This window comes from Castanea sativa, chromosome 1, assembly GCF_040712315.1.
Source record: "Castanea sativa cultivar Marrone di Chiusa Pesio chromosome 1, ASM4071231v1".
In the NCBI taxonomy this organism is placed as follows: Eukaryota; Viridiplantae; Streptophyta; class Magnoliopsida; order Fagales; family Fagaceae; genus Castanea; species Castanea sativa.
In genome coordinates, this window is record NC_134013.1 from 23,162,668 (window position 1) to 23,190,465 (window position 27,798).

Below are 27,798 nucleotides of genomic sequence, written 5' to 3' on the forward strand. Positions count from 1 at the left end.
ATACCTTCGGTGTCCCTAAGAATGGATGGCTTGCCATTAGATTTGTAGCAAAAAATCCAGGCAAGTTATTTTATCACTATCTTATATGTTTATTTTATATGCATATATAAATTGATCTAATCATCTAGTTGGTTAAGAATTGTGGGTGTTAATATCAATAATATTTGGCAAGTATATGGTTTTGGCATTGTCATATAGATAGACATATGACCTGGGGTATGGCTGCTGTTTTTATCGTAAAGAATGGAGGCACTGCTGAGACAAGCATTCGCAAACCTTCTCCTCACTTGCCTTTATGTAATGTTCCATTAGAATCGCGGGTCCAAAACAATGATGGACCCGATGGAAAAGAAAATCAATCAATTTTTATCTAAATGGATTAATATACTCATGTAATAAATTTGTCCAACGTTGTATTGCATTAATTAATTATATTTCCTAATCAAGAGAAATTGTTCAATAATCCTAGAGCAACGTTCCTTCATTTCACATAATAGTAGATCCTAGTAATTAAGTTTATAGTGTGATGCACCATTCATGCGATAAGAGGGATTATTTCTCTAAGAGTGCTGAATAATTTTTCCTTCATCATATAATTCTCTTCTTTTTGATAGAAATAGACTTTCTTTTTTAGGGGGGAATATTTCATCTTAAACCCAATAGTTTAGGGGTGTAACAAATTAAATTCTATAGTTTCAAAATGCTAACAAATTAAACCCTAAAATCAAATAAACCATCAACCTATATTAAACCACAAACTTTCTTTTTTTTCCATTTAAATGGGTTGAGATTTAATTTGTCTTTTTTTTTTTTTTTTTTTTTTTTCTCCAAGATAAAATTTTATATTAGGCTAATATAAGTATATATGTATGTGAAGTTCCTTCCTAGAGATTTTTTTTTTATTTTTAATAGGTAATCACAAAACTTTTATAAATGATAAAAAAAAGAGGAATACAAGTTCATGATGATGAACAAGAAGAAAAAAAAAGAACAAACAGCACAACAAACAAAAGAAAATCAGGAAAGCTCTTTCCTAGAGACTTGAACCCTAACGCTTGCTGAGCTTACTCAACAAGAAGAATAAAACAAGCTTGAACATATATAATATAGCTTGTGTGATGAGTTTAAACTCAACTTGTGTTCAAATAAAATTAAATGAAATCATTCTTGATATTTTAACTCTCAATTTGACTAATTTAAGAAGCTTGTTGACTAATTTAAGAAGCTCGTGATTGAGCTCGCTCAACAAGAAAATAAAAGGCTTGAACATATAATATAACTTGGGGATGAGTTTAAACTCGCCCTGTGTTTGAATAAAATTAAATGAATCATTTTTTATGTTTTAATACCCAATTTGACTCAATTGGTTTAATGGTGACAAAGGTAAAACGATTAAATAGCTTGGACATTTCGGCCCAAAATTTCTATGCTAGAAGCCTAAGATGGACAATCAAATGAAATATGAAATAGGCTTCACAATGAACACACTTCTCTGAACTGAATCAGTTGACAAATTCTATCCCTGTCAATGAAGCGCCCGCATGAAGTTGAAGACTAACATCACCAACAACCTATCGCAAAATTAGCCAATTAGGTCAGTCAGTAGTAAAAGACTAATACCTGAATGTGTAAATTATCTATACTTTTTCTTGAGTATTAAGTAGAAACTAGAAAAAGGCATTGAGAGAAGTATCATCCTTTCACTTATTTATTTATTGGCTTGGAAAGAGAACTACTATTGTTATCCACAATGTAAGCAGTGATCCAGTATATTAGATAAGATGGATACCTTAGCCATGGATCTGTAAGAATGTTCTGTAACTCCAGCAACATGAGGTGTGATTATAACATTCTTAAACTTCAAAATTGGATCATCTGGATCAAATGGCTCAGTCCAAGCAACATCAATGCCCAAACCTCCTAAGTGGCCAGACTTGAGGTAATTAAGTACAGCCTCATAGTCCAAAAGACCCCCTCGAGCTATATTTACCAAAAGGGCACCCTGAATTACCATGAGACAGAACAAAAGATAAGTAGAAATTAAATTTAAATGTATAAAGAAAAAAATGACGGGGAAGATGGTCTAAAAATTTACTTATTAGGTCTTGAGTAATTCATTTCGAAAGTAATTTCTAGGAAAAAATATAAATTATACCCGTTAAGTTTGGTCAAATTTCATTTTCGTCCTTTAAATTTCACTTCAGCCATTTTAGTCCTGTAAGTTTACATTTTTGCTCATTGTCAATCCTTCTGTCTATCATTACCCTTAACTATTATTAAATTAATTTTTATATTAAAAAATTTATTATAAAAAAATAAACATGAATCCAGATATTCATACATGCCAAACACTTGAATTTTCTCAGATTATCAAACCAAGGAACCTAAAAAATAAAAATAAAACCACCAACCCAATACCATAAATAAACCATCGTAAAGCCACCCAAACAGCACCCATTGTCACTGAGTTCAACCATCAAACCTCCAACAACTCATCACTGATGACACAATGACACCAAACCTGATTCTGGGCGGTCGCTGAGGTTGAGGTTGGTCTTGGTGTCAAAAACCATGCTATCTGATCCCTACACATGGTGCAGAACAATGACGTCAAGGTGGTGGGGCTTCATGAAAACTGTCAATATCGTTGAATTTGCCACGGTTAAAAAATCAATTCCTCCCTATTCTTGACCGAAGAGAGAGACAAATTATGGAAAATTATGTCTCATATGCTTTGTTCTTCAGATCGGTAAACTGTAGTGTATTAGGAGCATCAAACTTTTCATGTTGATGAGGTCCATTAAAAAAGCTTTGAAAGATGGTCTCCTTCTTACCTTTTGACATCTGATATGGAAGAATAATTGGGGTTGTGAAAAGTTTTGCAATTGCATTAGCTTTCACAAGGAAGCCATTTTGCCTATGTTGATGAGATGAACTGAATGTGCTGCCAGTGAAAGGGGGGTTGGGGGGCGCAAGTAGGCAGAGAAAGAAGAGAGGATTTTTTAAAAACAATATATATATATATATATATATATATATTGCAATGCTAACCAAGCACAGTTAAAATAACTTCACAACTGATAAATTGCAATCAGTTCACCAAACTATAGCCATTCACTATACTGAAATACGAATAAAATGATTGAGTTACGGAAAAATATATAATCTACATCATTGCAAACAGAAATTATATTTTCCTATTTAAACAACTAGGGCATAGAAACAAACCTTTCTCATTGAAGATATGAACGTCTCGTTTACAATGCCAGCCTGAAATTCAAAATAGATAAAATCTAAGTATGCACTAGACAATTAATTATTGGATGCTTCTGCAGAAAACTTGTTTATGTTTGAAGTCTCCACTGCTGGCTTCAGAATTGTCTAGCAGTGTTGGCCACATCTTGAGATGTCCAGGATTTTAATGGAACTTTTTATATTGAGGGACATTTCCAGCATGTGTTTGTACAAAATGGACAAGAGGGAGACAATTATTGATAGATAAAATAGTACAATACTAGATTAGGATATATAGTAAAAAGGTCCACATAAAATTTATGCAAAACATTTTGCAAAATTAAAATAGAAGTGAGATTTATGTCCCTTTAGTGCCAACTTAGTTGCTTAAGTATTTTTTTTCATTAGAAAAAAATGATTGTCTTACTGGCATGATCGCTGCCAGCAACCATTTTTTACACTGGAGATGTGAAACATGAATTCTACCATTTCCCACAGAAGTAAATGACATAGGATGAAAAAGGCAAAGAAGCATTCTTACTGTTTGACGATTTAAACTTAGGCAACAAACAATTATGTCTGAATTTCTTGCAAACTTGTGAATGTCTTCATGACCACCTTTCTCATCAACCAAATCACCGTGAACTACAAATGATGTAGATATAACATAAGAGTAATGCCCTCTACAGCAATGGTCAAACTTATGGATCCTTACATACCATTAGTCTGGCAGGAATCTTGTGAATTTGTGCCCCAGCTCCGTTTTGTAGCAATAATTTTAACACCAAATGCTCGCAAGCGCTTTGCCAAGTCAATCCCAATATTTCCAAATCCCAGAATAAAGACCTGTATAACTGAAGAAAATCATTTTCCTAAGACTTACTAGGACTATTTATGATGATGATGATAAGAACGTATAGAAAAAGATATCAAAAGCTAGAATTCCCACTTTTTTTTCTTAGTATTGACACTTAATTCCCAATGCAATCAGTCAAATTACAATTTTTAGTACACATGTCAAGGGACAGATTACTGAGATCTTGTTGAGACACTCTTGCCAAATCAAAACTTCAACTATTAGTCAAGTTCAGCACATGAAACTAATTTTTCCTGCAAAATTCACAAAGGGAATGTGAATTTTTTGCTCCCCACCCCAGACAAACAAACACACTTCTCTCTCTTTTTGCTCAACCTCACAGCTTTAAAATATTCCAACAGCTAACATCAATCTATTTAGCCTGAGACTGAGACTTCCCCTTGAGTTAGGTTTAGTAATAAAATCAATTAGTCTGTGCCATATGCTCTTAGACCATACTTATAAAGCACGGGTGAGTTTCTGGATTCAGGTGCGGATGCGGGTGCGGGACTTGGCAATTTTTGAAAAAGTAGGATGCGGGTGCGGCAATTAAAAAATTATTATATATTTTTATATAGTGAATTTAATATTTTTTATATAAAAAAAAATTCAAATAAAGGGGTAGAGTTTATTATTAAAAAAAAATTATTTATGATTTGTTTTTAATAAAATCAATATTTTTGGTAATTGTAAACAAAAAACCACCTTTCAAGAAGGTTCTTTTACTCCTTTTCCAATTACCAAGCCTACCCACGTGAAATAATGACTTTCTCACCTACTTAATTTATATTCTTTTGTTATATACCTTTATTCTTCTTCCTCACCTCTTCTAAGTTCTAACCATTTCTTTGTGCCTTCTCTCACAACGCCACATGAAGCAGAAGAATGGTGGCCAGCAGCCATTGCAGCCTGTTTCAGCAGCCGTATCAGTCTATTTCGACGGCCATTTCGGCCAGAATCGGGCCGAATCGGAGCGAATCAGCCTGAATCGGCTCGAATCGGAAAAAAAAAAAAGGCCAGCTCTGGAGCCCGTGCTTTCTTGGACCATACTTTTCCCCCTTTTTCTTCCTGGTCCAATATTAATTCTCAAAAGTCTTTGTTTCCATGTACATATAAGTTACCAATCACACCATAAAAAAATCTCAATGATTAGTGACAACCTCATAAATCGCAAAACTCCCCACTTTCCACCAATTTAATTCCCATATTCGTGCTAAGTGTGCACGAGGAGGAATATGTGTCACCATTGCAAGTGGTCGATCTCTTCCAACCAAAAATTAGGTATTAACAAGTGCAAAGGAGGGTGCAAGCATTCAAAGGAATTCCAAGAAAGCAAAAAATGAGAACAAAAAAAAAAAAACAATAGTATTATCTGAAACTCTAACAAATTTGAAGTAGAAGATGAAGTTGAAGTCCCTGTCCAGTCATATGAAGTCTTCAAAAATAAAAACATCAAATTCATTGGCTGCATTTCCTTCCCTCAAAACAGTTACATTCCTTTCTCCTGCCATATTCACCGCATTAAGCATAACAGTATAGCCCTCCATATCTCACCATTCTCTCTCTTACCAAAGTGTCCATTCCAACAGGATAATAAATCAACAGCTCAAATGGGCATTGCCCAACTAACACCAAATAAGAAGTATTAATGACCACATCCCCTAGCAATTTCAGTGTAAAAGTGGATGAGCCATTGACTCTCCACGATTAAATGCACATATTGTATCATTCCATAATGATTAAACCCCAGCTTCTAAGATTATCCAAGTGAAAAATGCCACTCTAAAGGGTACATAACTTTTGATATGTTTTGCCATTGAAAATATTTTTCTTCCCCCTTTCTCCCTCATTGTGACTTACACTTGAAAACCATGGTTTTTCCACAGATATTTTTTCATTCTATCTTCCTCCTCCCAACATATCTTAATAGTATATAGATTATCCATGAAATGCTCAATAGATTCTAAGCTACCAATGTGATTTTTTTTTATGACATGTAACCTCACTAAGGATAGGCCCTTTAGACCCATCCCTGGAAAGTAAACCACAAATACACAACCCCACTAACCAGAACTAAGTATCAAGTAATCCAAGGGAACTCTTACGAGGCATCGAACCTATGAAGCACGGGTGCAGATTTGGGTTCGGGTGTGGTGCGGTGACTCGGCCATTTTTGAAAAAGCAGGTGCGGGTGAGGGTGCAGCAGCATACATTTATTAATAAAATATTAAATATATTTTTATTTTTATTTTCTATATATTGCTAAACATATTTTTTCATATAATAGTTAACATATACTAATTTAAAAACAATAATAGACAATAAAGTGAACACATAACAATAGAGAAATATTATATCTAAAAATTATTATGAGTTGATATTGATGGGCAAAAAATTAATTTCAGTGATACGTTCAAATTAGAACAAATAAAAACCTCCAACTTATAATTTGTTGTGAAAATATTGTAAACAATTGTTTCTCCTAATAATAATACCTCTTTGTTTTTAGTATGCATAAACATTAATATATATTATATACCATTGTACGAACTACCTAGTCTGACACTTGCTTAGATTTTTTTTTTTAAACGTTTCTTTGTCATTTCCAAAGCTAATAGCGTGAGGTCTCGGTAAAAGACTAAAAGTTGAAACTTAAAAAGAGTACTAGACTCTAGAAGAGAGTAGAAACATGAATTAAAAGAGGAAAAGACCAGCGCGAAACGAAGAAGAAGAAGAAACGGAGAAGAAGAAGATGAAATGGAGAAAAGAAGAAGAAGAAGAATGGCAGCCGGTGACCTGGGTTTGTAGTTTTTTTTTTTTTTAACATGTATTTCAGCCTGTTTCAGCCTGTCTCGAATCAAAAAAAAAATTAAAAATTAAAAAAAAAAAAAGGACTAGCCACGGACAAGTATGCAGCTGCATTGACGGCCGCACAGTGCATCCGTGCATCAAACCCATGATGTGTCTACAACTCATACTAAGCCTCCAACCACTGGGCTGCACCCAGGTATTAGATAGTCTTCCACTCATGCATCCCTATTTTTGGCAACTAGAGAACTTTTCCTTTGGTGTAGTTCCACCACTCCATGGATCATGCCAAAAGTAAATTCTAGACCCATTTTTTTTCACAAATCTGGTAGAGATATACCATCCTCTTTCAATTATGATACATTTCCAACAACTCACTCCATATGGACCTGTAGCCACTTCAAAACACCATCCCTCCAAAAGACAATAATTAATATCTTTACCTTTTCTCCATAGTGCATTTTCCTTCTATGCATTACACCAGAACCATTTCCCAAGATGTGCTTGATTCAAAACCAGATATTTTTTAACCCAAAACCTCCATAGAGAATGGGTGTACAAATTACATTCCAATTAACTAAATGGAATCTAACTTCCTCACCCATCCCACTTAAAAGAAAATCTCTTTGAAGTTTCATCATACTTTGTTACAAATTTTCAAGGAAAAAATGTAGATAATATGTTGAAATTTTTGACACATACTCTTAATTAGTGGAATGACAACTTATTGAATGAAACACGCATCATTTCTTTCTTTCTTTCTTTCTTTCTTTTTTAATTCCTTATTTTCCTCTTTTTCTTGTTTGTTGCAATGCATTTCTAACATAAAACAAAATATGTTTCTCAAAAAAAAAAAAAACATAAAACAAAAATTTATTAGACACAGAAAATTCTCAAAGAAATATTTTATTCTGAAGATTGGTTTGTTGCAATGCATTCCTAACATAGTTGCCATTCTTGTTTAAACAAAGACCTTGAAAATTCAAGGAAAAAAAAAACTAGAATCCTCTAGACATAAAGAAAACTCTCAAAGAAATATTTTATTTTGGTCTAATAAAACCAATCTACTATAATGAAAAATGTATAAGGACTCTTTATGATTCCTACTAAGCTTTTTTTCTGAAATAAAATTATAAAAATAACCTTAAACCTCCTAGTACTCAATTGAAAGACTAAATTAACAGAATAAAATAAGCTAAATAAAAATAACTAAATTTTAGACATGAAAAATTAAGGTCAGTGGGTTGAGAATCATGGACTATGAGAGAATTTGAATTAATTTCTCACAATCCTACTCAAAAAATTCCTAGGAATCTTGTTCTAAATCAATTTGGGTTTACTTACTATGAACTACAATTTAGGCAAATAAAATTTAAACTTTAAAATATATGATTTTCACTTGGTGGCAAAATAGGAACATTGACCAAGGAAGAAAGAAATTAACTCAAATGCTTTGCTCACAGGAAATTTGTGAAAGAAAACCAAGAGAACTGAAACTCACTGTTTTTCCAAGTAGCGTTTCACCAACTGGCTCTCCAAGCTTTCTCTGCCTTACAACAATTTGCATCTCATTCTGCAAGAATAATGCAAATCATCTAGATTAAAAAATTCAAGAAATTTAAACAATGTACATAGGTGTAAAGCCAATCACATAATCATAAACTCCCGTGTATATGAGCACCACACTATAAACAAAGAAGCAAAGCAAAACTTTTGCAAAGGCGGGTATTTACATATATGTACACACGTGAATTACCATCCCAACAACAACACATCCTAACAATTATGTCAAACTTGTAAAAATTTAATTAACCACCTAATATTGATTTTGGCCTCAAATTTTTTTGATTAAGAGAATAGAGTGCCCTAATTTTAAATGCAGTAATTCTAAAAGTCACAAGTTTCACAGCTGCTGATGTGAAACGTTGTTAATGGTAAATAACAAAATGACATTAGTAGTGGACCCAAATAAGAACCAATAAAAACTTGCCAACTCAACTACTTTGAATATTTTTTTGCCTATAGCATAACTCTTTCAAATGAAATAGCTCATTGCACTTGTTAAAAACTAATAAAAATCAGTTACCAATATCTTGCGTCAAAGAGGGTTTCGAACACACATTGTGGCAAAACCTCTACAATAATTTTGGAAAACCCTTCATTTGTGTGTGTGTGTGTGTGTGTTCAAGCATGCCAAAGAGTTATAGCTCAACTGGGCACTTCCTTCTCCCATAATAATTTGCTGGAGGGTGAGACTGTGGTTGAAGACCCACTGGCTGCATAACTTACCACTCAAAAAAGAAAAAAAAGTGTGTGGGTGTGTGCAATGTGTATACAGCTTTCAAGTGACTATGAAGCTATCAACCAGAACCACCACACGTCAAAATGAGCCTTAACCTTCTCCCCCTCGTTTGTTTTCTTTTCCAATGAAATTAGCATCAATAAGTCCATTTAATATTTACAATAAATTGTTGAAATAATTATCTAGTAATTTATCGATTCATTTTCTTCCTTCTACTTCTCGTCTCAAAGTGACCATAAGGGGCAAACAAGTACATATTCCACAAAGTACTAGGAAGATCCCATCCTACAAGGTCAACAATTCAATTGCTGAAAAAGAGAAGGCAGCATGACCTAAGCAACTTCAAATGCAGTCTTCTGGTTTATGTGCCCTTCATAATCTCCAAGATAGAAATGCAGGTGAGGAACATTTTGTTTAAGAGGAACAATGATTAAAACTGTGTAGGTAGCTTCTTTTTTTAATTTTTATAAGTAACTATTCTTGAATTTTGAACTCCTTGTGTTACATTATTTCTAACTGCTTGAAAAATAGATAGGGACAGCACCACTGGTAACTGATTATAGAGAATTGCAAATTACAATTCTAGAACACTGCAAGTAGCAATGAGTATGATTGGGTTGGATTTGACTTTGCTCCATTATTGCGATTGTGTTGAAAATTACCCAGATACACAGGTTGATATCAATCCATAACACCCCCCCCCCCCCCCCCTCTATTAAAACCAAAAAAAAAAAAATTGATTTATTAGTAACATGAAAATTAATAAAACGTCAAATATCCCAATTAATAGGTCTATCACAAGATTAATCCAACTTATGCCCATTTGAGTCAAATAACTTCAGCAAATTACCTTCTTTTTTTTAAGTTCTAAATATTCACAAAAACACAGCAGTCAAAATGTGAATCATATCGTGAATCAATTTTTTTTGCTTAATAAGTAATCAATCTCTCCATTTCTATATTAGTATCAATAACTAGATAAACATGCATGCACATATACATACCTAAGCACATTAAAAAAGGTGTTATTTCTATATTAGATTTAGATTAGACTAACATACTTGCTTTCGTAGAAGGCCCATCATCAAATATATAGCCATTTCTGCACATGATGCTGCATTTCCAGTTACATCACCCGGAATCCTTGCAACCTTGATTCCATACTTGGTAGCAGCATTAATATCAATGCCTTCAATAAGGTAATAGAACAAAAGTATATAAGAATACAAAACAAATGCAAAGGTAAGGTATATAAACAAACACAACAATTACCTTCCACACCAACACCATACTGCATAACAAGTTTCATTTGAGTTGCACGAGAGAGAACATTTGAGTCTAGCTTCATGTTTTTCACTACACACATGTGGTACTTGTCTATGACATTAGGCACGTCATCAAGGGGAACATCATCAACCTACAATGTCACAAATAGAGCTGTTCAATGAAAGAATGATGCAAAAGGTTGTTTTATAAAATCCAAATATATAATGAAACTCTAAATATTTTCTTATATAAGTCAATTCATTTTTAAAAAAAAAAAGACATTAACGAGATCCCACCTAAGTTACACAAGAAGTGAATTGATTAAAAATGAAAACTGTGCTACAATGACAACCAGTCCAGTAACATGTTTATCTGTTTATGCTCTAATAGAAACTTTATTTGTATGATGCCTTCTTCCTAATTTTAAGAGAAAAGGTGCAGAGAGAAGTGACAAGAATAGTAGAAAAAGAGAGATAAAAGAGGAATGCTCCGAATGGCACGAAGCAAATGGGTATAGGATTTACTACCATAGTTCATTAATAAAAATACCAAGATCCTGAATTACACAAATACCCAAGTAAAGAACAAAAGATCTTCACATAAACATAGTGTTCTACAACACTTAGGTCTTTAAAATAATTTACTGTTTTTGAAGTATTTATTCAGACAATTATTGTGGAATGTTCCACCAAAAACATATCAACCTTTGATAGTACAAGGATTTTTTTACAAGAAAAACATCAATCATCGTAATCTACCGCATTGTATCCACCAAGCCATCGGCTATATAAAGCTTAAGAGAAGAAATGATACATTTATTAAGCTCATTAAGCCTTCCCTAATCGATAAATTTATTATCCTATTATCCTAAAATTGCTAGTTCAAACTTCAAACACTAAGGCATGATGGCCAAAACTAAGACTACAACAAATTTACAGCACATACAAGCCTGATTTCTTAAATTCTTTCACTTTTTGAACTTATTGTTACTTTCATGTTTTGAAAGAACAATACTTTTTTCTAACATAACCAAACTGAATGAGCACCTTAGTTTACAGTTATTCAGATTTTCCACAATATAGTCCCTTTTAAAAAAATATAGTAATATAGTATTTCTCATCACAGTAACACAAAATTCTTTGAGATGTGAATATTCTTGAGAAGAAACCCTCTTTCTTCATAGATCTACATACATGAGCACCTTCCAAAATAGAATGTTAGCAAAAGCAATCATTATTGTGAAGTAAGACAAAACCAAAACAGTGCAACTATAAAAAAAATTTTTTGATAAGAAAGATGTTTATTGATATCAAAGATGAAACACCCTAGTACACAGGGAGTGTACAAGGGTTAAACAGTTAAGAACAAAAATTACAAGAATTTAAGAAATCAAGAAAAGATAAATATGATTGGTTCTGCAAAGCAGTCAACTAATCTCTAAGGGTTCTAAAGAAAAATAGCTTCAAGTCTGAAATTGATCTCTCCTTATCTTCAAAGCACCTGATACCAAATGATGCGAACCTTAATCGACACGCTTTGAGACCCAACAAAGAAGCACTTAATGGGCTGATTCAAGGGATTTGGGCTGATTCTAATGCAGGACATTCCAAGTTTAGCCCAAAGGAAGTTGAAAACGAAATAAATTTAATTCAAGCTATTTAGGGCTGATCTGGCTTAATTGCGAGTGATTTATGGCATGAATTAATGGTTGATTGACTTTTCAGCTCTATATCAGTGAAGGCAAATTTTTTCCTATTTTGGATTTGCTAATTTCAGACCAAATCAACTTTTATTTAGGGTTTTATTATTTAGTACGTTTTTTAGGTATTTTCCTTGTTTTTAGGTGCATTTAATGCTTTTTAGGTCAAATTTGATTCCTGGTATAGTAAGGTATTAATTAGGAGTTATTTTAGAATATATTTTCTTGTCTGACAAGTTTTATGGAGCCCTTAAATAGGCTCTGAAGTTTGTAAACGTTTGATAGAAAATTTATTGAATAAAATTCAAAAAAGGTGAGGCTTTGCTCTCTTTTGATTCTTCAAGAACTGTGAACTTATCAAGGATTCTTCCTTGTGGCGTTCAAACTTTATACCTTTGGTTCGTGATTCTTTATAATCATTGGGTCAAGGTCAACTTATACCTTTGGTTCGCGTTTCAATTATAAACGTTAGGTCAGGGTTTCTATCATAAATCTGATTTTTAGCTTTCCTAGGTTAAATATTCCAATATTTTTGTTGGGTCTCAAAGTGTGTCGATTAAGGTTCGCATCATTTGGTATCAGAGCACAGGTTCTAAAATCAATTTTCTATCCCTTTATCTTTTGTTTCCTGTTATCATCCTATCCTGTTTCTTTTGTGTTCTTCATTCATCGTTCTTATTTTTTTGTTTTTGTTGAAGTGCACTAGGTTAAAATCGTGCACCTAATTCCCAAAAAAAAAAAACGTGAAAAAAAAAAAACATCTAAAAAAAAAATTTTTAAAAAAAATTTTGTAGTTTCAGTTCTCTCAGACCAAAATATTGTTTTCTTTTGTCTTCTTCCTTTGATTTGGTATTTCTGTCATATTTTCTTGCCATTGGTATCTGTTTTAACACTACAAGTTGAATTTTTTGATCAAGTTTATTAGTTCATTGCAGAACTGAAAAGGCGAAGCTACGAGTGGAAAAAGGCAAGAGAGTGTGAGACTAATATCGGAAAAAAGCCAATTTAAGAGTGAAACACGAGTGGGAGTGACATAATTTGAGTGCAAACACGTGAGAGAGTGTTGTGAGGAATTATTTCTAACAATTCTCTGTTGTTTCAAAAGTATGTCTTTCAGGTGTGAAACATCAAATAGGGAAGGAGGAGAGGAGTCGTCCATCATCTTACAGGCTATGCAACAACAATTTGAACGCATGAACGTGGTGTTTAATGAGATTCGGGATCGGATGGATAGGCAGGACACTGTTATTGCTAATTTGCGTAAGGAGCGTCCCTAAAGTGGCCCTAATGCTAGAAGGCAAGAAAGGCGTGCGCACATGGATGATTCTGATGACTACCACGAGCATGAGTTTGAAGATCAGAACAAAATAAATGAAAGAGGATAGATGACCTAGGAGCCAGCACCTAGGCTTGCTTGGAGTCAACATCTAGCAAGAGAAAATAAAACCTCTAAAAGTTAGCACCACACAATTAGAAAATTCTAAGAGAAATTTTATTAATTAATTAACCTGTAATCTGTATTCATAGGAGTACAATACTATGCCTATTTACACTATTAGGACAAAACCCTAATACTAAATGTAATTGGCTAAGGAAACTTAATTCTAAGTGTCTTGGGGAATCCCAATTATTGAATATAAAATAGCCTCATCTCTGGGAAACTAATAATAATCTAGGTTAAATTACTAATTTGGTCCTCCAACTACTGGATAGAGTTCAATTTGATCCCTCAACTATTAATTTTATCAATTTAGCCTCTCAACTTTCAAAATTGAGTCAAGTTCATCCTTTGGTCTCTTGTCCATTTAAATTTTTATGGAATTAATAGTTGGAATTGATTTGATTTTAAAATATTTACACTTTCTATAATAGGAGATTCAAGGATGAATTTTTTTTTTTTTTTTTTTTTATAGGTAATCAAAGAACTATTATTAATGAGTAAATAAGGAAAAGTACAAGTTGTTCATGATGATGAACAACAAGAAAAAAAATAGAACAAACAGCAAAACAAAAAAAGAGGGTAATCAGGAAACTAATCTAAGGGAAAACATAAACTCAGAGAGAGAAGAAAAATCAGTAAAACTCCAACAACGAGACCACTCAAAAAGGCTACGCTGGCATAAAACCTTTAACTCATCCAACGTCTTCTCATTGTCCTCAAAGAAGGGATGATTTCGTTCCAACCAAACAATCCACATTAAGCACCCTAGAACCAAATTCCAAATGTTCAAATTATGCTTCCCAAGTCACTGATGCCAACAAGATAACAATTCCGCCACCGATCCTGGCATAACCCAATGAATACCAAATGTCTGAAGCATAGAAGTCCATAAGGTATGAGTAACAAGGCAATGAAGAAGAAGGCAGTCCACCGACTCCCCATCACAACAACACATACAACACTGATTTGCCAAAGGGCGACCCCTAAGCATTAGATTATCCAAAATCAAGTCAAGGATGAAATTGACTTGATTTTGAATGTTGATGGTCTAAATTGGTTCAATTAATAGTTTTTTTTTTTTTTATACAAGTAATAAGAATATATATATATATATATTAGAAAAAGGAGTCACCCAAGTATACAGGAAATATACTAGGGTGAAACAATCAATTACAAAAATTTCGTAAGTCTAATAAATCAACAATAGAAAAGAAAGAAAGGTTCCTTAAGGCAATCAGTCAGTCCAATAAAGTTCGGAAAAAGAATAACTTGAGATCAGGCATAGAATGCTCGGTATTTTCAAAACTTCTATTATTCCTACAATGTGGGATAATAATCCAAATGTGACCATTTTAATGACGATCAAATTGACCTTACCAGCAAGCTAGGAGCTCAACTACAGATTTTGGCAACACCTAAAAAACTCCAAACAAACCAAAAATCATGGACCACAAATCTAAAATGATGGGGCAATGTAGCAAAAGGTGGTCAACAGATTCACCATTACATTTGCACTTATAACATTAATCTATGATCTTTACCTTTCCCTTCCTTAAATTGTCAATAGTCAAAATATTACCCAAAGCTGCAGTCCATACAAAGAAAGCTACTCTCAAAAGGACCTTGGATCTCCCTAATTTTCCAAGGGAAAAGGTGATCAGTAGTAGCAATATCAGTATTAGAGTCCAAAAGTAGGTAATAAACACCTAACTTAAAGCCCTTTTTCTTATCCGATTGCCAACACATCTTATCCTCTCCAATCCCCCTAATTTTGAATCATAAATGGTAGTCATGAAAGTCATCAAGGCTCCAATTCCCAATCTTGTATTGCCCACACAAAGAGATCCCAGTGAAGAATCCCATTGGTGAAATGCATAGAATCTGCCACACTAGCATCCTTATTGAGGCTAAGTCTAAATAACTCAGGGTAACAAACAGCAAGAGAAGTCTGCGCACACCATCAGTCTTGCCAAAATTTCACTCGTGTTCCATCCCCAACCTCATAGTGAATGTGAGAAGATAAAGACAGCCAGCCCTGTCTAATAGTTCTCCATAGACTAACACCATAGGGACTAAGGACTAAGCTAGTAGACCACAATTGGTAGTTGAGGGACCCAATCAAACTTTACCTTATGGTTGCAAGAACAAATTAGTATATTTAGCTAAAAATCTATTAACCTAATTAACTACTCATACCTAAAATAAAATTCAATTGACTGCCAAATTAAAATAAAATTTTCTTCGCACTTTCTCACACCATTCTCCCAATTAGAGAAAACTCGTATATGAGTTTTGAAGTATTGGAAGGATAACAATTCTGACATTGTATACTTGCTTCAACTCTTGAATCATATTTGATAGCACTGAGAACAAAGAAGCCTTTCATTCCACCACACCATGAACTTCCACTGGAGTTACAAAATAATGTGTGATATTCATATTAGCTTTGGGAATGATACAACCTCCTCTTGATTCTCTTAAGCATCATGGTATCAATTTTTCCATTTCATCAAACTTTGTCACTTGATGCATCATAAAGGGTTAATCAGTAGCAAAGAATTCAAAAACTCATTTTGCACAACAAGTGTACCCTCTGATTTGTTGATATCTAGTTGAACTTTCTCCTCATCAAGTAGGGGAAGTCTTCCTTCTCAGCATTAAGCAATATATATGACTCTTCGACAATTTGAATTAAATCTACTACACATGATTCAGATTTTTCAACATGCTGTTTAGGTATTACAATTTGTTCTTCCTGCTGCACAAGCGTTAAAACACCTTCAAGGTTATTAGGCAGCCTTTGGATGGAGAACTCCATGAATCCTAGTCAGGCATCACAGGCAGTAATCCTAGAATCCAATTTGGGGCAGGTTAGAACTCCATGAATCCTAGGCAGCCTTTAGATAAGTAGCATAAGACTTGGACAAGTTTCACTAAATTTTCACGTTTGTTCCATGGATGACTATGCTGGAGTGGGCTTAGAACTAAAAACTCAGCAAATACTTTTCTTGTTTTCTTCAAACTGTACTACTAACTATTTATTCCATTGCCTCAAAATGTTTCTTCAATCTAGAAAACAACCATGATGAGATTGGGGAAGAAATTATTTCCAAAAGGATTAAGGATAAATTCATATCAAATTTTCTCTTTTATTTCATCCCTATCTTTAATAGCAAGTTTGTGCCTCCTAATGATGGTCTGTTGTAGGTCCTCCTAGAAATGTAGGGCTTTACCTATTAGCTTCATCTTTGCAAATTACATTCTTGTTATTTCATAAAACATACTTATTCAAAGAATTGGTCCATCTCATTTAATCAATTGGTGAAAATCCACAGATCTTTCCACAAATCATTGTAACAAGAACCTGGTATACCAACATGAGCTGCCTGAGCTGTTCATTTGAACCGCAGACAAGTCACAAGCAGTGCAAAGCTTGCAGTCCAAAGAAAAATAAATGGTCCATCACATATGAGATAACAAAGTGTTGGATCATATAACACTGGGTCCAACTGTTGCAGGCCTAATTACACTAATAACAACATGTTTAAAAATGCCTTATTTTAATGTTGGAAACTGCGTTGGAGTGTCGACAATAATTACAGCCTTCACAGGCCCTTCACAATGGGCCCTAGTACAGGTTGCACTCCTCTCTCAAAATTTCCAGTGATGTGGTGACAGTAGGCAGCTGTAGACACTGCTTGAAGTGCGAATGGCAAGACTCGTAGATTTGTGTCATGGTGGACCAAACACAATCTCGGCAGCAACACACGAGATAGTTTTTCAGGCATGGATATTAGTGGCAACACAGCAGTTTGGGCCAAGAGCAATGACCAAGAGTTGAGAAACCCTGAACCACCAGTGGATCTGTGGGTCTTGGGATGGTGCATTGTGGTTGGTGGCTATGGATGAGTTTGTGGGGTAACCTTGGATTGTTGACTTGTTTTTTGGGTACACATTACTGGTTGCCTTGGTCAAGCTTAACAAGGGCTTTGTTGTAGGTTGGGTTAACAGTTCTGGTCTGGTTGTGACAGCAACCTGGGGTTACGATGATATGGGTTTTGGGCTATAGATAATTATCGACATAGTTGTCAGTATTGTATGATATGTAATACGTATTGTATCATGTACAAAGAGTTCCATATCGTAATAGCATATCATAAGTGCTCATGAATCATACGATACTGTGGTGTGTATCATATGAATCCTATCGTATCGTAAAATTATACGTATCATATGATACATAAGACGTGCTTTAAAATGGGTTTTTTTGTTAATATTTGTGTTTTATTTGAATCCAACAAGTTGTTAAACTTGTTTTTAACACAAAATTATTAGGTTACTTAATTTATTTCAATAAAAGAACATGTCCATAAGTTTTTTTTTTTTCTTTTTTTCTTTTTTCCCTCTTTCTCCTACAAAATCTGGACTACACACTTATACTTTTTTTTTTTTTTGATAAGTAACTACACACTTATACTTCACTTTCATATTTGCAAATTTCTTTTCTATACTATGAATAAGATATTAATTGACAATATAATTTTTTTTTTTTTTTTTGTCATTATTGTTACAAGTCTGAGGTGCTAAAATGCCAAGAATTTGTTTTAAAAATTTATTTATTTAAAAAAAAAAGATAGTAAATGTTGATGATGATAAAGAAAATTTTAATGAAAAAATAAATTTTGTAAAATGAGCACGATGATAACACTGACTTAGATGGAGTTGATTTGACAAGATGATGAATATGATGAAAATAAATTATTATTTTGGGTCATTTGTTGTGTATTATCATTTTTAAGCTTAATCAATTTGAATATGTATATTATAAACACATGTTAATTTGATTTATTTAGTTAGCTTGTTAAAAATTATTAAATAAGTGATATTAAATTAGTTATTAGTTTTCTTTTTTGATAGGTAGCGTAAAATTTTATTAAATAAAAGAAAACAGCCAACCCGAGTACATTGGGAATGTACTATGGGGGCACAATTCAGGAACCAAAATTACAACGATCAAGAAAAAAGTAAGGGAAGAACAAGAAAGATGACAAAAACCACACTCCAATCAAGGAGAGTGTGCCAAAAAAAAAAAAAGACTTAATCTCTAGCGTAGAACGTTCACATCCCTCAAAACTTCTAGCATTCCTTTCACGCCAAATACACCATATCAAGCAATGAGACACAAGTCTCCAAAAATCTATGTTGCGATGTCATTCAAACTTACCCTTCCAAGACTCAAACAACTCAATAACCTTGTGAGGCATAACCCAATGGATTCCAAACAAACAGAACACCAACGACCACAACTCACAAGCTATGGGGCAATGAAGCAGAAGATGATCCACTGACTCCCCACAACTCTTACACATATAGCACCAATCAAGAACTAGCACACGTCTTTTGCAAAGGTTATTTGTTGTTCAAATCTTACCTAAGGAAGCAAACCATGAAAAGAAAGCTACCCTTTGAGGAACCTTCGATTGTCATATCATTCTCCAAGGGAAGGATAAGAGAGAACCTAAAAACCTCTACTCCTTGCTAGCTTCCAACAAACTTTATCAAGACCCAACCCTCGTACAGTCGAAGAGTAGACCATATCCATAAACAGATCAAAAGATTCTTGTTCCCAATCTTGTGGTGAATGACGAAATTTAGCATCCTAATGAATCCTTCCACCAGACCAACACATAACCTCCACTATTGAAGAATCCTTTGTCTACTAATGCAATAAAGTTCCAGAGAAGCCTCTTCAAGAGTACGATCTCCACACCACACATGCTTCCAAAACTTCACTCTAGTACCATCCCCCACGTCATACAGATGGATTTTAGAAAAATTCAGCTAACCACGTCTAATGGATCTACACAAGCTAACACCATAAGCACTAGTCACTTTTTTCGTGCACCAATCACCCCAAACATTCCCATATTTCACCTCTATAACCCTCCTCCATAGAGCATCAGTCTCCATGCCATACCTCAACCATTTTCCTAACAAGGCAAAATTAAAACTCCTCAAACCTTAGCCCAATTAACCAAGTGTAATTTAGATTCACCACTAATACCACTCCACAAGTGTAAATTAGTTATTAGTTGAATTTATAATGAATACACTCTTTATATATGTGTATATATATAATTTTTTTATAAATTGTATTAAGTGTTTGTGTATCGCAAGATACACAATACGATATGATACACAATCGTCTAATACCTAGCCCCCCAACCTGCAACGACTTACAAACCTTAGCCCAATTAACCAAGTGTAATTTAGATTCACCACTAATACCACTCCACAAGTGTAAATTAGTTATTAGTTGAATTTAGAATGAATACACTCTTTATATATGTGTATATATATAATTTTTTATAAATTGTATTAAGCGTTTGTGTATCTTGCGATACACAATATGATATGATACACGATACAAGAAAAAAAAATCAAAAATCAATTCACGTTTTGACAATTATGACTGTCAGTGTGGTTGGGCATCTATCTTTTTTTTCTTCCGTTTTTCTCTCTCTTTTTTCTTTTTTTGATGATTTTTTTTGCTACGAGATGGATTTGGTTGCTTCACAATTTTTTTTTCTTCCTTGTAATAGATTTGACTGTGATCCATTGGGATGCTTGGAAAAAACAATCAAAAGTTTGCTTTGATACCAAATTTGATGCATAACAGAACCAAAACAACCTAACAATAAAATTGAAAAACAGAAGAATAAAGGACAAATGACCTAAAAGTAGTCAGCACCAACCAAGAAACAACAAAGCCTCTAGTAGTTAGCACCAAACAAATGGAAAATTTTAAGACAAATTTTACTAATTAAGAAAACTGTAATATGTCGTTATAGAAGTGCAACACTACGCTCATATATAGGTTACTAGTGTTGAAAGACAAGAATAAAAGCAAGAAAGAGAGAAAACACAAGGGTAACGTAGTTCGACCTGACAGTCTAAGTCCATGGTATAAAACCCTTAGGGCTACATCTTTATTGTATTCTTAATTATTGTTACAATGAACCCTAGTAAGGTATATATACGAGCTAGGGTTAACCCTACATGGGCTTACAATATATTAGGCCTCTTGGGCTATTACATTAAAATTAACCCAATATCTTTAATAACGAGGACCAAACCCTAATATAAATTACAACTGACTAAGAAAGCCTAATTCTAATTTCTAAATGACTTGGAAAATCCCAATTATTGAATTATAAAATAACCTTTTTTTATATATATAGGAAAGAAACATGTATATTCAAAAAACTGCTAAATGCAAAAAAACACTGGCACAAAAAGTACAAAAAGGAAGGAAAAGCTAAGACATAAAAAGAACACTAATTACATAAAAGAAGAGAGCTAAGGGTGTGTTTAGTTGGGATGAAAACAGGGAGGATGGAAAATAAGAAGAGGAAAATAAGGTGAAAAATGGCATTTTTCACTGTTTGGTTAAGAGGGGAAGGGGGAGAGAAAAGTGGCAAGGCCCACAAGTTTTCTCTCCCCCCACTTCAAAATACAATCTCTCCAAATTGGAGAGAAAATTAGAGTGAAAAGTGAGAATTTTTTTTTGACAAAACTGCCCCCACTTTTTTGGTTCTTTTTTTTTTTCCATAGTAACGTTGGTTTTTTTTTTCCTTTTTTTTTTTTCTTTTGACTTTCCACTGTAATGTTGGTTTTTTTTTTTCTTTTGTTTGGTCAGGTGGTGGGTTCTTCTTTTCTTTCTATTTTTCTCTTAATTTTTATTTTTATTATTTTTTTAAGAAAACACTTTTAAATGATTTCTTATGCTATTTTTTTGAAATGTCCACTTTCATCTATACACAATTTTTTTTTAAAGTAAAATGTATTACTTTTTCTTTTATTTAAGAGGGACATGATGATAAATTTATACAAACCTTATTTTCAATCAAACCAAAAAGTTTTCCATCCCTTTACTTTTCCACCCTCTCAACCAAACACAACTGAGGAAAACTAAAAACTTTTCTATCCTCCCCCTTTTCCATCCTCTCTCTATTTTCTATCCTCTCACTTTTCTATCCTTCCAACCAAACGGACCCTAAGAAAAACAGGAAGAGAATCACTAGAAGTGAGTCCCCAAACCCTAGCCCAATCAAAAAGGGAACAAGCAAAGAGAGCAAGCAATTGGTCGATGGATCTATCCAAATCCTCAAATGTTCTCCGATTTCGTTCCCTCCAAATACACCACATCAAGCACGATGGAACTAAATTCCAAATATGAGATGAATGTTTCCCCAACCAATTCCACCAGCTAGAAAGAAAATCTGACACCGTACAAGAGGGGACCCATGAAATCCCAAAAGATCTATAAACAAAGGACCACAACTGATAAGCCTTCCCACAATGTAACAACAAATGATCCACTATCTCCCCACAACAACGGCACATAGTACACCAATCAACAACAACAAAGCCCTTCCGCCTCAAATTATCTCCCATGAGAATCCTATCTCATGCTGCTGTCCAAACAAAGAACGATACACGTCTGGGTGCCTTAACCTTCCAAATACCTTTCCATGGGAAAACAATAGAAGAAGAACCATATAACTTATGATAATATGAGCGGATAGTAAAAGCCCCGTTCTTTGTCAACTTCCATCTCATACGATCTCCATCAGTTACTGGAGGTAAATTGGATGCCAAGAAACGAAAGAAAACATACACCACATTAGCCTCCCAATCATTAGGGCCCTGAATGAAACGAACATCCCAAGTTCTCCTACTCCTCGCTCCTTGACACAACAAAGAAGATTCTATGGAAGCTTCTTTGTTTGCCGCAAAATTGAACAAGACCGGGAAAGCCAAATGGAGAGGAAGATCTCCACACCACCTGTCTGTCCATAATTTCACTCTATCCCCCACCCCAACCTTAAACTAGACATTTTTGCTAAACTCTTCCCATCCCATCTGAATGCTTCTCCACAAACACAACAAAGAAGATTCTATGGAAGCTTCTTTGTTTACCGCAAAATTGAACAAGACCGGGAAAGCCAAATGGAGAGGAAGATCTCCACACCACCTGTCTGTCCATAATTTCACTCTATCCCCCACCCCAACCTTAAACTGGACATTTTTGCTAAACTCTTCCCATCCCATCTGAATGCTTCTCCACAAACCACACTCATGAACACCCCTTCCCAACTTAGAGGTCCATCCCCCCATTCTTCCCCAAATTTCAAAGCTACCACCCTCCTCCAAAGCCTATTCTCCTCGATCCCAAAACGCCAAAGCCACTTTCCTAGTAGGTTTTATTGAAAGTGGTCAACTTCCTTATACCCAAACCGCCCTTGTCAATAGGCATACACACCTTCTCCCAACCCAACAAATGTGTCTTAGAGCCACCCCACAAAAAGTCCCTTTGCAGCTTCTCAATTTTGTTCGCCACATGAGTGGGAATGGTGAAAAGAGATAGGAAGTAAGTAGGGAGGCTAGAAAGCGTGTTTTAAGCAGAGTCAGTCTACCACCTTTGGACAAATATAACTTCTTCCACCCTGCTAACTTTCTTTCAATTTTTTCCAACATAGGGTTCCAAATAGAGAGGGATTTATGGGACGCCCCCAACGGCATACCAAGATAAGTCATTGGCAGGGCCCCAACCCTACAACCCAAAATCTCTGCCAAAGCATGCACATTATTTACCTCTCCTATAGGGACCATTTCGCTCTTTGCTCCATTAACCTTCAAACCAGTCACAGCTTGAAAGCAAAGAAGCAACAAACGAACATGCAAGATTTGCTCCACCGCTGCATCACAAAACAAAATAGTATCATCCGCAAACAGTAAATGCGAAACACATTCCCCTCTGCCCCTCCTACCAACTGCCTTAAAGCCACTGAGTAAACCTGCCCCCTCCATTCTCTTCACCATCTTACTAAACACCTCCATCATAACTAAAAATAACATGGGAGACAGCGAATCCTCTTGTCTCAAACCTCTAGAGCTACCAAAGAAATTAGCTGGAGACCTATTAACTAACATAGAAAACTGCATTGTAGAGATACAAGTTCGGATCCAGCTGCACCATTTCTCCCCAAAGCCCATTTTCTTCAACAACTTCAAAAGAGTCTCCCAATTCACATTGTCATATGCTTTCTCAATATCTAACTTACAAATCACCCCAGGAATCATACTCTTCGTCCGGCTGTCAACACACTCATTGGCAATGAGAGGAGGACAAGAAGGACGAGATAATACACAAAGCTCCCAATTCTGTGGGAGCTGGAAGAGATCATGGTAGACAACCTTACCCCCAATTTTTTTGGAAAATCCCAATTATTGAATTATAAAAAACCTTGGCTTTGAGAAAATAATAATAACCTAAACCACCAACATCTAAAACAAAATACAATTGAGTGATTGAACAATAAAAAAAATTCCAAAATAAAATAAAATTTTCTTCATGCTTCCCACATTACATTGCTTGGAGGGTATATACTTACTAAAGTGACTTGTCTGAATTAATCCCACATCCATTCATAAACTTCATTTTATTCAACACAAATCTAATAAAGAAAATGCAAGGCACCAATCAAAGATGGAAGAAATAAATTAAACAAAGAGAATAACCTGGACAAAGGGGTACTTTTGCAAATATTCTCTTGTGTAATTTTGAGAAGCAGGAAAATGTGGCCCACAAAAAAGGACACGTGTAAGGTGCGTGTCACTATTACCAGCCATGCTCTCAACCTTTGACAAAATATCTGCACTGGAAAACCTTTGAATTAAAAGAAAATACTTTATCTGAGAGTTTGTAAAACAATGGAAAATTATACACTGAGGATCTAAAAGAGTAATGCAAAAAGAAAAATAACAAACGACACATTACACAAAAAGTAAAGAACCATGCTTTATAAACCTTTAGGGAAGAGAAAGCCTTTAAAAATGTTACACTAGAGTTGCCTGCAACTGGTTCCTAATACTGGACATCATGAGATTATGAACATTTTTCCCCTTCTCATTTTCAAACTCAGCCTAGAACTTTATTTTTCAATAATAGATGAAGAATTTACTAAGAGAAAAGAGAAGAACAAGGAATATAAAAACAGTCCCATCCAACCAATGTTTCTCAATTAAAACATTGAGAGTTTTTATGACAAGGAAGAATCAAATTGAGGGTAAACAGAAAACCAAGACAACAAGCAAAGAAATACTAAATTGAGTTTATAAAGGGGAATTTCAACTCACTCAAAAGCCTACTAGTCTACTACAACTTTTATTTTATATGAAAGTTTATACATACATACATACATACATACATACAAACATACACACACACATATATATATATATATATATTTCAAAAAGAAGCTAACATAGTACGTGCTACATTCTGAATATTACATATTCAAGTTTAAGCCATCTAAGAATATTACATATTCTGCTGGCAAATGGTATTAACAGTTTAGGAATCTAAGTCTACTAGACTAATATGTTTATCTTCTCTAAAAGGATAATCAAGGAATTGGAGAAAAATTCAATGCATACTTGTGGACAGGTACTCCTTATAAGGTTATGAAGGCTAAAATCTGCAGGTGGACAGTAAGTACAGCTAACGAAGAAAAGGACTTCGGTTTTAGAAGGCTCCCTATGTGTTTTCTGCTAAGCGGATCCTGGGACCATTTATTCTATCAGTGTGGGTTCTGGCTAGAGATGGTGCATTCTCTAATCAATAGGCACATTGGTGATTGGCAACTGAGCTTTAGTGAGTAAATGATAATGCCAAAGGAAAAGGGCTGCATGCTACTATTTATAAAGTTGCTTAAACAGTCCAAAAAGTTCTCAATGACGAAGCAAGTATCAGAACATCAGGGATAAACATTCTTCTTGTAGAAGCAGAAGGCTTCTAATTATGCTCAAAACTATAACAGTCTCAATGTCCCAACTCTGTTTCCCATCATAATACAACCACTTACACAATAAGACTCTATGAGAAACCTCAAAAGTCAAAACTCCCAATGCCCAAGCCCGTCTTCAACCTAAAACATCCTTCAACTTCAAATAGTTGATAGCAAACTCTACCCCCATTCTGGCATATAGAGAATCTCTCTGAAGTTACAGCAACCTTTGCACAACCAAAATAAATATAGGGAAAAGGGACAAAATTCGTTGACTTAAAAAGTGCTTAGAACAAGTTTAAGTCTCCCCCACTGGCACCATCTCACTCTTTCTCAAGTATCTGTCCAAAAAAAAATAGAACACTCTACACAAAGAATACAACAGTATAGCATCAGCCCCAGAAAGAATGGAATTACCTGCAAACAACAGGGGAGACACTACAATCTCATTCCCACCGACCAAATCCCTTTCAGAACCTTTAATCATGCCTCCTTTTTTGCATGTTGACAACCATCCCACTCAATGCTTCTATAACTAGAATAACCAATGAATGGAAGGGAGGGTCCTCTTGTCTTACCCCCTTGACCTGTCAAAAGTCCAGACAACCTTCGAGGATCCAATCCACTAGGAGAAAAACATGAAGGGTAAAAATACATCCTAAGAAGAAATCATTCTATTATTGTCCCTTAAATAATTATTCTGTTAAGTGAGTAAACTACTCTAATAAATTACCAATACAGACTATTATTTTGCAATAAATAATACCATCCATGCAAAAAAATAACATCTCAACATTCATTGTGATAATGCATGAAAAATCTCATAAACATTCATCTTACTATGTACTTGAGCTATTACGTGAGGGATAGTAAAAACTAAGATAAGTGATTAGTATGCAAAAACTAAAAATAAAAAATATAATCACATCAAATTAACTTAAAAAAAATTCTTCCAGTGAGATGCAGCTCAAGTGACACCTCCTCCTCCCATTGAAAGAGCAAATTGAAGTGAAGTAGCTAATAAACTACTTTAACAACTTAAAAACAATACTGCCAATGAGCTGCAGCTAAAGTGGCACCTCCTCCACCCCTTGTTACAGCAAGGTGAGGTGACGTGTGCCTGTTTGGTAACACAGTTTCAAACCATACTTTTTTCAAACTTAACATCTTTCTAGCTACAGCTTTTTCAATTCAAACAATCCCATTTTCAGAAGGTTGAAAAAATAAGCTGTACCAAACAGGTATGTGAGTAAACTGCTCTAATAACCTAAAAACACTTCTGCCAATGAGCTGTAGCTAAAGTGAGACCACCCTACCCTTGTAAGAGCAAGGTGAGGTGATGGATTCAAGACCAACGATATTAATGCATGAGTTTCACGGGTTTGAGGTCTCTCATACTCGCAGGAATGGTGATATACCTGCAAATTTGTTACCAAAATATGCTTTAGGTGTTGAGCATTATGTTACTTGCATTGAGGAGAGCCCTTGTTCTCTCTCGACTGATGTAATTTCTTTTCATTCTGTTTAGTGAAATTCTAGTCTTAAAGTGAACAATTTGTAATTTTGTATCATGAACTTCCAAAGAAAGTATTTTTCGCATAAAACATGAAGAGTATGGCAACAGCTAGTGCTAGATACTCTTTTGATTTTAATCAAAAGGTGCATCAGTATCAGAAAGGAAAACCCATTTGTCTTTTTAACTTTTTCTTTGTTATGAAGACTTGAAATCAGTCAACGGCTTCTATGGGGTGTGAAGATTGAACGCATATGATATGATAGGAAAAATGGGGTTCATTTCTCTCAAAAAGATATAACATAAATTATGTATTATTGATTGCATCAAAAGGATTTGGTGGAAAGGGAAGCGTTACAGAGACATAAGGAAAGAGAGAGAGAGCGAGAGAGAGAGAGAGAGAGAGAGAGAGAAGCGTTTACCTGTGAGTGTGAAGCCTACTGAGTTTAGTGAGAGAAGAAGCGAGATTCCAGAGGACAATCGACCTCCTTATATACATTCCTTCCCCACCTCTCTGCTGTTTCTCTCCCAGATCTCTTTCAGCGTGTGTTTCATTTGTGAGTTTCCAGATTTTTTTTTATTTTCAAATAACTTTACTATGCTAACAATATAGTTAGAGGGCGTTTGGATCCAGCTGAACGCGTTTAGCGTTCAGCGTTTCCAGCGCTTTTTTTTTTTTTTTTTTTTTTGGTTTCTGCTGCAGGGGATAGGCACTGTACATGTTCTGTCCACCTACTTTTTTAGCAATTTTTTATTAAAAATGGGTCCTGTAATACTATTTACATATTAAAAAAATTATTTTGTTACAGTATTTTTCAGTTTTCAGT

At 34.5% G+C, this 27,798-nt stretch overlaps 1 protein-coding gene across 7 annotated transcripts; it reads right to left on the reverse strand.

Moving 5' to 3' along the window:
• Positions 1-1,251: 1,251 nt before the first annotated feature.
• On the reverse strand, positions 1,252-27,656 carry LOC142620447 (uncharacterized). 7 transcript variants are annotated; one of them, XR_012841632.1, is made up of 11 exons: positions 27,394-27,564; positions 24,191-24,329; positions 10,473-10,617; positions 10,262-10,389; positions 8,400-8,471; positions 3,954-4,080; positions 3,776-3,879; positions 3,229-3,270; positions 2,522-2,585; positions 1,790-2,002; positions 1,252-1,571 (listed from the first exon to the last, which is right to left on the reverse strand). XR_012841632.1 is itself a non-coding variant. In XM_075793816.1 (11 exons), the coding sequence occupies exons 2-11, from the start codon at positions 25,943-25,945 to the stop codon at positions 1,503-1,505; spliced, it is 1,104 nt and encodes a 367-aa protein (XP_075649931.1). In that variant the 5' UTR covers positions 25,946-26,083; positions 27,394-27,549; the 3' UTR covers positions 1,252-1,502. The 7 variants fall into 7 exon arrangements, 5 of the variants coding, with proteins under 5 accessions (XP_075649931.1, XP_075649945.1, XP_075649935.1 ...); XM_075793816.1 differs by lacking the exon at positions 2,522-2,585 and adding an exon at positions 25,876-26,083 and having other exon boundaries at positions 24,191-24,324; positions 27,394-27,549; XM_075793830.1 differs by lacking the exon at positions 2,522-2,585 and adding an exon at positions 25,876-26,083 and having other exon boundaries at positions 27,394-27,549.
• Between the last annotated feature and the right edge of the window lie 142 nt (positions 27,657-27,798).